Below are 10,061 nucleotides of genomic sequence, written 5' to 3'. Positions count from 1 at the left end.
TGTGACGGAGCGAGAGCCTTTCGTTGGCTGTCGGCCACTTTTTCGAGGCAAGACGCCGAGCTCTCACCTTTGACTCGTTCATCAACTAAAGTGGCGAAATGAAGATACATGCTTCGCACTTGCTGGTGCGAAGGCGGCAGTTGCCAAAGAGGGCGTGTCATGTGCGCCTAACTTGAATGTCTGTGTCCCCTTCGCCATACTATCGGCACATAAGGACCTTCGTCAGAATACTTGCAAACAGAAGCAGGATGAGCGCCTCGAGGGACGGCGCTCACCCGACGAAGAAACGCCGCATTGAGCCTGGAAGTTCCGAAGGTGGGCACGATACCGAACCGAGACCAGACGCCGGTGCTCAAAGCCTTCAAGAGAAGCTGTATGCGTACTTATCATCATGCTGGGAGAAAGATGGGTCGAAAAATTCGGCCGAATATCAGTTGGTTTCCAAGGTGCGAGTGCAAAACATAACTGGGTGTGAGTCTCGCCGTCTACACACTAAATCAGAGCAGGCCTTACACCGCGAACCGCATTCCTGCGCCTAGCTGGTAGAGGCTTGGTGCTCAGTGAGAACGTAGTGCCAGGTCAACGAGTGATGTACCTTTCACCGTCGAGCTTGCTTCATTCTGGGACCATTAAGCACATTCTTCCAACCCGGCTGCTACCAAAGCATAGTTCATTTCGGAGCCTCAACAATGGTTCAACAAGCGCCATGCGCAACACTTCCTTAATTCCCATGCTACTCGCCATATTTCGATCTACTCGGAGATTAATGCCACACGCAATGCCTACGGCTCTGAACCAACTTTCACCGTTCCTGGACACGATGCCGGAAGAGTTTGGCACGGTGCCTCTGGCTTGGCGCCGCCGTGTCCACTTGAGAGAGCAGTATAGTGACATACACCGCCGACTCTGTCAAATCCTGCCTCAACGCAACGCTGTGCAGCTTGAAGAGGTGCATGAGAAATACATGGGCGACTATGAGCAAGCTCGAACTGCATTCAAGCGATACCGGTCAGAACTCAGCGAATCCATGCAATCAAGTCTGCACGATTGGACTGAAGAGGATTTTTTATGGGGATGGCTGTGTGTAAATTCGTGAGTGAAAATCCGACAAGCCTACAGATGTTCTCGTGAACGGTAACTGGATGTTCACCGTGTATTGCGGACGCAGCCGGTGCGTGTTCCTACCGCTTGGACTCGAGCCACATGCAGATAACTTCACTCTAGCACGTAAGTACAGTAGATGGCTCCTCCTTCTGTAATCTCGTACTGACAGCCGCATATCAACAATGACCCGCACATCTCTCAATCAGCGATGCTAGACATGGCAAACCATACAACAGACCCCACGCGAGAGTTCAAGGTAAAATGGACTCTGAAAAATGGACTCGAAATGCACGCTCCAGAGCGCTCAGTGGCGCGCAAGGTCCAGGGTGGAGCACCAGAAGTCGGGTACGAACAGGAACGCTGGCACGGTCTTTGTTCAGGCGATGAAGTGTTCATCACATATGGAGCGCACGGAAATGCTGTGAGGATTGCTCTGAAGAATCAAACGGTTAAATCCAAACACCCGGCCGGTTGCTGAAATCACAATTTGTTTGTCGCAGACGCTTCTGTCCGAATACGGCTTCGTGCTTTTGGACTCAGCTGGAAAGACGGGCGATAACCCATTCACAGACGTTGTGTTAGATGCGCAGATCAAGCGACACATAGAGCAACTGAGGACACCTTCAGAAGTTCACGCGCTGCTGGAAGAGGCAGGGTATTGGGGGTGAGATGCTGATCTCTCCCTTCCTACCAATTGAAACGCTCGGAGAGGCACGCCAAGACTGACGCGCCCATGGTCCTTGCACACTGCAGGTCGTGGACGATCCAGCGCGCGGAGTCCGAGCCGGCACATCCATCATGGCGGACGGTGACGGCTCTGCGGCTGCTAGCAGTCTATGACGCGAACTTTCCAAATGAAGCTCGATCCACTGCATTACCGCAAGCAACATCGCTTGTACAGGACATCGCGAGATGGAAGAAGGTCGTAGTGGGTCTCCTGCCACATTTGACTGGTTCCCTAGAGCTGCGCGCAGCTACGTTGCTGGGCCAGCTGGCTGCTGAAGCGCAAGTGGATCTGCAGCGATGCATCTTGGCTGCCGATGAAATGGAGGCAGAGGGACACCAGCAGGGAGCCATCTCAGCGTCCATTGGTTCGATCAGGGCTTTGGCGCAAGAAGAGCTTCAGATGCTGCGTGAAGTCGTGGCGCGATGTAGCGGGGATAATCTCCGAAAGGAGGGACCGCCCTGGTGACAGTAGAATACACAATTCTGCATGCAGCATTCGGCAGCACTTGAAACGAGACGCACGAATGGTAGAAGGTGCGATCTGTGGAATGCATGACTGCCATGCATGGCGAATACAGCTCAAACTCTTTACTTCTTCTTCGCTGTGCGAAGCTTGATGGTCTCCTCGCCAACAAAAATGCCTTTGCCCTATCAAGAGAAGGAAGGGTGTGAGCAAGGTGATGAGTCGGGCGATCTCCTGGCAGACACACCTTGTACGGCTCTGGTTTTCTCCATGCGCGGATTTGACTTGCAAACAAGCCGATCTTCTCCTTGTCTGTCCCCTTGAGCACGATGCGAGTCGGCTGCGGCATGGTGGCGGTGATGCCTTGTGGGATGGGGATGACGACAGGATGCGAGTAGCCGAGCCTCAGGTTGAGTCTCTTCGGTTTGCCCATGTTGCCATCCCCCAGATCGACCTCTGCAGCGAAAGGCTCGTCCTCTACCGCGCCTCTATATCCAACACCGACGAAGCGCAGAATGAGTGAATGTCCTTCCTGTACACCTTCAAGCGCATTGTTGAGTAGAGCGCGTGTCAGGCCCCATTTGGAACGCTGTGTTTTTTGCTGAGGATCGAGCACCGAGACGGTGAGCTTCTGCGGTTCGCCGCTCGCGTTCTCCTTTCCACTCTTCACTGGACTGGCAGCAGAAGGTTGCTCTGTCTGAGCGGCAGAAGCTGCTTTTCCTTTTCCTTTGGTCTGCTCTTGCGCGCCTGACTCCCAGCGCAGACGGACGCACTCGTGCAACGGGACGATGCACTTGCCCAGCGGGCCCTCGACAACGATCGTCTGCGCCTTCTTGAGAGCATCAGGGACTGGCCTGGTTGGATTCGGGCGTGGCGGTGTGGGGAGGATTGTGAGAGAGGTGCCTGGGGGTACGTAAAGGGGTGCTGACCCGACGTGCGAGTGCCGAACTTGCGCGGCTGCAGGGGCGAAAAGGGCCCGGGGAGTGCGCAGCTGCGCTGGGGTAGACAGGGCGGCGCTCCACAACCCTCGCCCCGTACTGGTCGATGCGACTGGAGATGCCATGACACTGGAAGGAGGAGTTCTGCTGCTCTGGACAGTCCCGATGTTGAGAGCTCAACAGTGTTCGTTGATCGGAGCATACATGCACGAAAGGTCTCGAAGAATCACGAAGCGAAGGAACGAACAGAATGGCCCAAGACGAAAGGCATTCAAAAGCGAGATTCCGTGTTCCGCCCGGTGCTGCACACTAAGTCGCTACCATACAGCTACCAGCACACTGCGTACACCAAGCAGAAAGAACACATCGAGGACGTTCCAGGGATCGCACTTGGTTGCTCCATGCGTGCGGATTCGTGTTTTAACTCCATGGGCGGGTCCATCCCAATTCGAGCAATGCGCTGCGCACATATCAGCCGAGCGCCATGATGCCTCGCGCGCTCGTTTTTGGCATCGCGAGACTGTCCACACATTGTCGTCATTGGCTTTCGACCTGGAAGGAAACTTGACTGTATGCTACAATGTTTTGGCCCAAATCGATCACACTTCAAAGAAGTCGGCGCCCATGAACCTGTTTAGATGGAAAAGAAATGGGAAAAGTCATCGTCTTTTTTCGTCGCCACGCCTGCAAAGCCACCACCTAACGAATGCCATGCGGTTGTGATGGATTCACTCACAGTTCTAACACCATCTCAGGTGGGATCCGCCGCTCAAAGTCAGACATTCGTTCATTCTCGCCGAGATTCGAGTTCTGCATGTTCCAGCATAGGTATTCGATCACCTTTTCAAGAATCACACCCCTGTCGTCACAAAGTTGCCGTCAGCATGCATTCCTAATGTTCCTTGCGTACCAGCGTTTCCGCATTCGCGGTCGAATGCGGACTCGGACCTTCTGAACGTAGCTTTGCGGTCCTGCTGTTCTCGCTGCTCACCTGACATCGAGGAACTTGGCTTTGCCCGCCTGCGCTTCCGCAAACCCGCTGCTCATGTCGAGCATATTGGGGATCGTAGAACCGATGCGGGTTACGCAATTGTAGTCGACAATGAATTGGTAACCATCCTGCACGACATGATGTGAAACGAGGGCATTTATGCGATTTGACAGATTTGAGGAAGATGCTGAGCGTCAGTTCTACCGTAAGGGACCTTACCACGTGGACTGCTGACTGTGGCACACAAGGTGCGAACCGCTCGTTACGCACGCTGCTCTCCAACGTGACCCATTCTGGATTCCCGCTCGTGTCCAAGGGTTTGTCACTTGCGTCTGAGGCCATTCCCTTGCCCTTGTCGAGTGCTGACTGCAAGGCAGATCCGTGACAGGAGGGATCGTGTGAGGGAGGAGTCAACTCGGCTCGATGCCTGGTGTGTGCAGATCGATCAATGAATTTCACCCAATTGGGCGCGCGCCACCTACAGCCATGATCTTGTCTCCCTTTCTCGACTCGGAGGATCCTCTTCTGATACGATTCCCGTCGCCAGGAATCAACGAGGCTACCGTTGCGGTGATGATATTACAATTAGGATGGAAGGCTCACGGGTTATGGTCTCTAGGGTGCACGAATTACGATGGACGCTTGGCATCGTGGGACCTGATACAGAGTCAGCCACTTTACTGCTTGACACTGCTCTCATGCCTGCACTTTCCAACTCCGCATGCACCACCGCTGAGACAGCCAAACAAGGAGGAAATATTTGCTGATGCTGGAGATGATTGATTTTATATCCCTCTTCCTTGCTTCCTCTCCATTGGCACCTCACTCATCACCACAACCTCCTCCGCTCCCGGGAACCTATTCGACATTCGCTACGAGACAGGATCTCTCTGTTGGCACACCAGAACCCTTCCTATCCTTGCGCAGCGCGCACACAGCCTGCTCCGAACTCCCCGCTTCGCCTCTCCGCAACAGATCCTGCTCGAACACAGCTCTACTTTCCTCTCTGCCCCAATTTGTTTCATCCGACCACTGCCCACCATGCTCGCAATCTTCAAACCCTTTTTCCTGGCAGCAGCGCTGCTTCATCTCAGCTTCAACGCGGCCCCAGTGGCAGCTGAAGGTGGCCTGGCCGCATGGCCAGGCTCCTTTGTGGGCGCCGCACACGCGCACGCACGCGCCATGTCGCACCACCAGGGCCGGCGCATGCACCGCATCCCCCACGTCTCCCTCGTCAGCCGAGCGACGCAGGACCAGCTCGCGCAGCAGGCTGCGCTCAATGCCTGGAACGACAAGTTCCACGAGATGAACTCCGAGTGGCAGCAGGCCGTCCTCGAGGCGCAAAAGCAAGGTCAGACACCGCCCACGTTTGACCAATTCGCCGCAGCTCATGGTGGCATGCCGCAGGTTGGCAGCACTAACAGCGGCAGTGTTGCCAACAGCGGCAGTGTTGCCAACAGCGGCAGTGTTGCCAACAGCGGCAGTGTTGCCAGCAGCGTCAGTGTTTCCAGCAGCAACGAGGACCAAAGCAGCGGGAGCGACAACACGGTTGGCAGCGAGGATGGAAGCTCGAGCACGACCAGCCGTGCTGCTGCCCCCACTAGCACGCCTTCCCCCCAGCCAAAGACCAACATCAAGCAGCCCCAGTCGCCTAGTTCTTCACATATCAGCAGCGGCAGTGGAAGCGCCGGCGGTAGTTCGTACAGCGGCAAGGCGACATTCTATAACCCATCCGTCGGTCTCACCTCCTGCGGCGGGCAGTACAGCGACGATGACAACATCCTCGCGCTGAATGCGGGCATGATGACAGCCAAGTGGTCTGCCAACCCGAACAACAACCCGCTTTGCGGTCGCAAAATCGAGTTGATGCACAACGGAAAGACGGTCCAAGCTACGATCGAAGACACGTGCCCTGGTTGCAGCGGTCCCTACTCAGTCGACCTTTCACCTGGACTGTTCAACAAGCTGGCCAACCCCGAAGAACAGGTGATGAACAGCTTCACGGTAGATTGGAAATTTGTCTAAGTCATCACGAGGCGCTTCATATATAGCGCTGAGGCCAGCACGCACGCATCCCGGTGGTGCGCTCCGCTGCTTTTCATTCCGATCCGACTACTTTGGCCCGATATATGGCTCGATGCCCTTTGATGCATGCCTGAACTGCCTTTCGACAAGGCCGACTTTCCCTTTTCGACTTCTCATTACTCATTCCGAAGGTCTGCTGGGGGTTTCTTGTCGCCCGGAGTGACACGCCCAGCTTTTTTGTATACCGATGGTTCAGGCTTTCGCCTCGCGCATACCTTTTCCCATGCACGACCTGGCGCTGGGCGTTTTGGGTCGCTCGGGAAAGGTCGATATGGTGCAACTGCTGGCTAGCTAGCCTACACAATTCATTGGGACTTTGTTTTCTCCGCATTATTCAGCTGTAGTACGGCCTGCTTTCTTATTTCATGTAAGCATGTTACCACTGGAAACAATTTTTACGAAGGGATGGAACTGAAGGCACTCCTGAAGATATTTGAATACTGTAATTGAGGTCGCGGCGATACGCTGCCAACATACACGAGCTCACGCCTTTAGCACGGTCTCAACGGTCTTCCTGATATCGACGGAAGGCTTGAACCCCACCTCATCATGAGTGAGCTTGTCTTGCGGAAGCAAGCCGCGTCCATCCGAAAGGCTCGCAAGCAGCCAAGCGATGAGTCCCTCCAAGCTCGGCTCAAGCTGCTTGTCCGCAACTGATTCATACGATTTGTGCGCGACCTCGAACTTGTTCCCGCCCACCTGTTCGGCAGTTGCGATCAAGTCGTCGAACGAAGCGGCGAAACCCTGCACGCGCAGGACGCGACTTGAGCCTGCTGGGGGTATTGGCAGCCTGGTGATCGCCAAACGTGTGAAGCGAGCAACGTCCTCAAACGCTGTCAGGCTGAACTTCTGCGCGCTATTGCCATTGATGACGGCTTTCCGTGTTGCAGCGTCGAGGCTGCCCAAGAACGAACTAAATGCCAAGGTTGCAAAGAGGCCGTTGCTAACAACGAAGATAGGAGGACCAACCTGCGGATGATGGTGAGAACGGGAGGAGATCAAAGAGCGCTCACGGATTGGACGAACGAAGGACATGGCACGCACCTCTTTCAGCTCTACTCGAAGTTGCATCTTGGATGCGATCATCGGATTGACCGGCTCCATGTTCGGTGCATCGTAATCGAGACCCCATTCACTCTTGACAAAAAGCTTGACGCCAGCCTGCTTGGCCGCCTTGGCAAGATTCTTCTCCTGATCATCTGAGCCTGAAGGCAAGGTTGACACGACTACATCAATGCCTCTGAGCGCCTGTGTCAGCTGCGCTTCCGACGAATAGTCGACTTGGACCAGGTTGGCGCCCTTTTCAGCGTATTGCTTCAGATCGGCTTTGGAAGTGTCGCGTGTGAGGATAGATAGCGTTAGACCATTCTCCAGAAACTCGAATGCGAGAGGCGAGCCGATATTTCCGACACCGGCCAGGGCGACCGTCTGGATTCCGTTGGAAGGTGACATCTTGCAAAGCTGGTGGTCAACGAGGCAGATGGAATGCTAGTCTTGAATGCTGCTGTTGATGATGATGATTGCTGATAATCTGCTGTGAGGTAAGGGATGCAAGGTAACATCAACGAAGTGTCGCCTTTAATACCCTTTGATCTCAGGTAGATGAACAAGGACCACATCGGTCCATTACGTGGCTATCTACAGTACCTTGGTCTAACCCTCATCCTATCTCCGGACCTGCCTTCCGGAAGGATGTGGGCGGAGCCCAATCATCGTTCCGCTCTCACTCGAGCACGGAATCGGGATCCGCTTTATCGTCCTAGTTGCTCTTACGGCCGAGATCAAGCCAATGAAATGGATGAATTGCCGCGAGCCTAAAAGTGCTCATGTGCGATGTGATTGCTGAAGTGTTGCTGGCGGTCTTGGACAGGTGGGGGTTCTGGCAAGATGCCAATCGCTCTGCCGCAAGTCACGGAGATAATGGATCTTTGAAAACGCACTAGGTCACGTCACAGACCTCGAAGGCGCTTCTGCTGCGAGTGACTATGCGGCAAGCACACCGAAGCCGCTACAACCAACCAAAACACAATATCAATCGCAAGGCGAGATCGCCATCGACCTGCTTTAGGCTGTATGTTGGCCGATGCCGTGCTGGAATCACGCCAGAAAGATGTCACAGATCAGTTCAATCACAGAGCACTTGCTCTTGCAGCACACCGCCTCGTTCAAGCGCGCAACGCAGCATGCATTCCTCCGCGCAGCCGGAAGTGGGGAGCTGCCGGCGCTCGCGTTAGAGGCGTGGCTGCGTCAAGACCGGCTGTATGCGAGCATCGGCTATGTCCGCCTGCTTGGGCTCATGCTCGCCCGCATGCCTGTTAGCGACGAGGCCCCTGGCACGGCAAAAAGTCAGCGCGCGGCAAGAGTCAGGAAGCTGCTTGCGGCGGCGCTGAGCAATATAGATAGGTGAGCTTGTGTAGCAGCAACCTGCTCTGATGAGTGCTAACAGGCGCACTGAGCATGTGATACGCATTGATTCCCAGACATGCTTTGTGCATTCCAGAGAGATCAACTTTTTCGAGCAGACGGCAGCAGACTTTGGCTTGAGCCTGAAAGCTGAAAATACAGATGAGCTGCTGGGTCCGTATGCCCCAGTGACAAAGGTACGTCTAGATCAAGCATGCATCACAGCGGGCCGCATTGACTCCCCGGCTGATCTCGCAGGCATACATCGACTGGATAGTCCATATAGCCACAACGGGCAGCTTTGAAGAGCAGCTGATCCTGCTATGGGCCATGGAGGAGGTGAGTTGCTCATCAATCCTTTCCTCTGTATAGCGGCTGAATTTGACATATACACACACACCCTCTTGCATTCTTCTTAGCTCTACCTCACGGCCTGGACCTGCGCCTTGTCTCAGGCGCCATGGTCTTCGATTGTAGATCCGTCCGCGCGTCCCAACACGGCTCTGCGACACTTTATCGAGAACTGGACATCGAGGGAGTTCGTCGCTTTTGTCCAGGAAATCCGTGAGCTCACGGACGAATTCTGCACTGATGCACAAGGGGCCAGACTGGCGTCATATGAGGAGGTGTGGCGCCAGACGCTGTGGTACGAGGAAAGATTCTGGGATGCTGGCGGGGGATTGTCATAGGCAAGACATCAGGGATCACTGTGTAAGAATACCACAAAAAGCACGCTCTCAATATATAGCTCATGAAGTTTCGCGCGAGCGCTTTCCTCACGCAGCGTCTGCGGCGAATACAGATTCCTATGGCTCGTCTTCCCTGATCGAAGGGCTCCTTGAGCGCTGTCAGCACGTCAAACAATCACAATCACTCTTCAAAGGAAGGCATGGACGAGTGATGACCCTTCAAACAGGCTCACTGCTCGATTCGTGCCACCCTGTTTTGATGTGACGTTTCCATGCTTCTATGCTTCCATGCCTCCCCGCTTCACATATCCTGGTTTTCCTGGATCTGTTCTCTGTATTCTCACAACGAAACGACCATCATCGGCATGGCAGTAGGAGTCGGTCAATGGTTATTTCGACGGTCTACCTTCGAGTTGCCTGTCTCGCATGGGACTCGGGATTCGGGAGATGGCCAGTTGAGCCCGACGCGTTACCCCTGTTGAGTGATGGTCTATGCCACGCGTGTGCGCGTGTGGATGCTTGTTTTGACTGCCCCCCTGGCGGTAGCCCAGCCGCGCGCTGTGCTGCAAATATGAGCAGGCACGTGATGCAGTCGCAGTGCACAGACACCACTCGATGAGATGCATGCACGCCGTCGCGGCGGGCCCGCGTTCCTCCATCTG

The 10,061-nt window shown here is 54.8% G+C and overlaps 7 protein-coding genes across 7 annotated transcripts; 3 read left to right on the top strand and 4 right to left on the bottom strand.

Moving 5' to 3' along the window:
- The first annotated feature begins 123 nt into the window (after positions 1-123).
- K437DRAFT_140474 (uncharacterized protein) lies at positions 124-2,403 on the top strand. The gene is made up of 6 exons (XM_013387264.1): positions 124-446; positions 540-1,092; positions 1,169-1,227; positions 1,311-1,525; positions 1,605-1,768; positions 1,858-2,403. Exons 1-6 carry the CDS (start codon positions 392-394, stop codon positions 2,294-2,296), a joined length of 1,485 nt encoding a protein of 494 aa, XP_013242718.1. The 5' UTR covers positions 124-391; the 3' UTR covers positions 2,297-2,403.
- K437DRAFT_274637 (ribosomal protein L6) lies at positions 2,231-3,457 on the bottom strand. Its single transcript, XM_013387263.1, has 2 exons — positions 2,541-3,457; positions 2,231-2,478 (listed from the first exon to the last, which is right to left on the bottom strand). Exons 1-2 carry the CDS (start codon positions 3,354-3,356, stop codon positions 2,419-2,421), a joined length of 876 nt encoding a protein of 291 aa, XP_013242717.1. The 5' UTR covers positions 3,357-3,457; the 3' UTR covers positions 2,231-2,418.
- Positions 3,458-3,730: 273 nt separating this feature from the next.
- Positions 3,731-4,798, bottom strand: K437DRAFT_257132 (POZ domain-containing protein). Its single transcript, XM_013387262.1, has 5 exons — positions 4,705-4,798; positions 4,493-4,588; positions 4,223-4,350; positions 3,968-4,090; positions 3,731-3,861 (listed from the first exon to the last, which is right to left on the bottom strand). Exons 1-5 carry the CDS (start codon positions 4,708-4,710, stop codon positions 3,831-3,833), a joined length of 384 nt encoding a protein of 127 aa, XP_013242716.1. The 5' UTR covers positions 4,711-4,798; the 3' UTR covers positions 3,731-3,830.
- Positions 4,799-5,920: 1,122 nt separating this feature from the next.
- Positions 5,921-6,241, top strand: K437DRAFT_212871 (uncharacterized protein; the record flags this gene model as incomplete). Its single annotated transcript, XM_013387261.1, has 1 exon — positions 5,921-6,241. A coding segment is annotated over one exon (321 nt), but the record flags the coding sequence as incomplete, so codon positions are not given.
- A 42-nt stretch (positions 6,242-6,283) lies between these two features.
- On the bottom strand, positions 6,284-6,779 carry K437DRAFT_140327 (uncharacterized protein). Its single transcript, XM_013387260.1, has one exon. It carries the CDS (start codon positions 6,636-6,638, stop codon positions 6,321-6,323), a length of 318 nt encoding a protein of 105 aa, XP_013242714.1. The 5' UTR covers positions 6,639-6,779; the 3' UTR covers positions 6,284-6,320.
- On the bottom strand, positions 6,624-7,840 carry K437DRAFT_257130 (NAD(P)-binding protein). The gene is made up of 2 exons (XM_013387259.1): positions 7,352-7,840; positions 6,624-7,276 (listed from the first exon to the last, which is right to left on the bottom strand). Exons 1-2 carry the CDS (start codon positions 7,757-7,759, stop codon positions 6,791-6,793), a joined length of 894 nt encoding a protein of 297 aa, XP_013242713.1. The 5' UTR covers positions 7,760-7,840; the 3' UTR covers positions 6,624-6,790.
- A 595-nt stretch (positions 7,841-8,435) lies between these two features.
- On the top strand, positions 8,436-9,375 carry K437DRAFT_208490 (heme oxygenase-like protein; the record flags this gene model as incomplete). The annotated part of the gene is made up of 4 exons (XM_013387258.1): positions 8,436-8,710; positions 8,808-8,907; positions 8,969-9,049; positions 9,130-9,375. Coding segments are annotated over 4 exons (702 nt in total), but the record flags the coding sequence as incomplete, so codon positions are not given.
- Between the last annotated feature and the right edge of the window lie 686 nt (positions 9,376-10,061).

The sequence above is a fragment of the Tilletiaria anomala genome, assembly GCF_000711695.1.
Source record: "Tilletiaria anomala UBC 951 chromosome Unknown K437scaffold_53, whole genome shotgun sequence".
NCBI classification, from domain to species: Eukaryota; Fungi; Basidiomycota; class Exobasidiomycetes; order Georgefischeriales; family Tilletiariaceae; genus Tilletiaria; species Tilletiaria anomala.
This window is presented reverse-complemented; position numbering and strand designations above follow the sequence as displayed.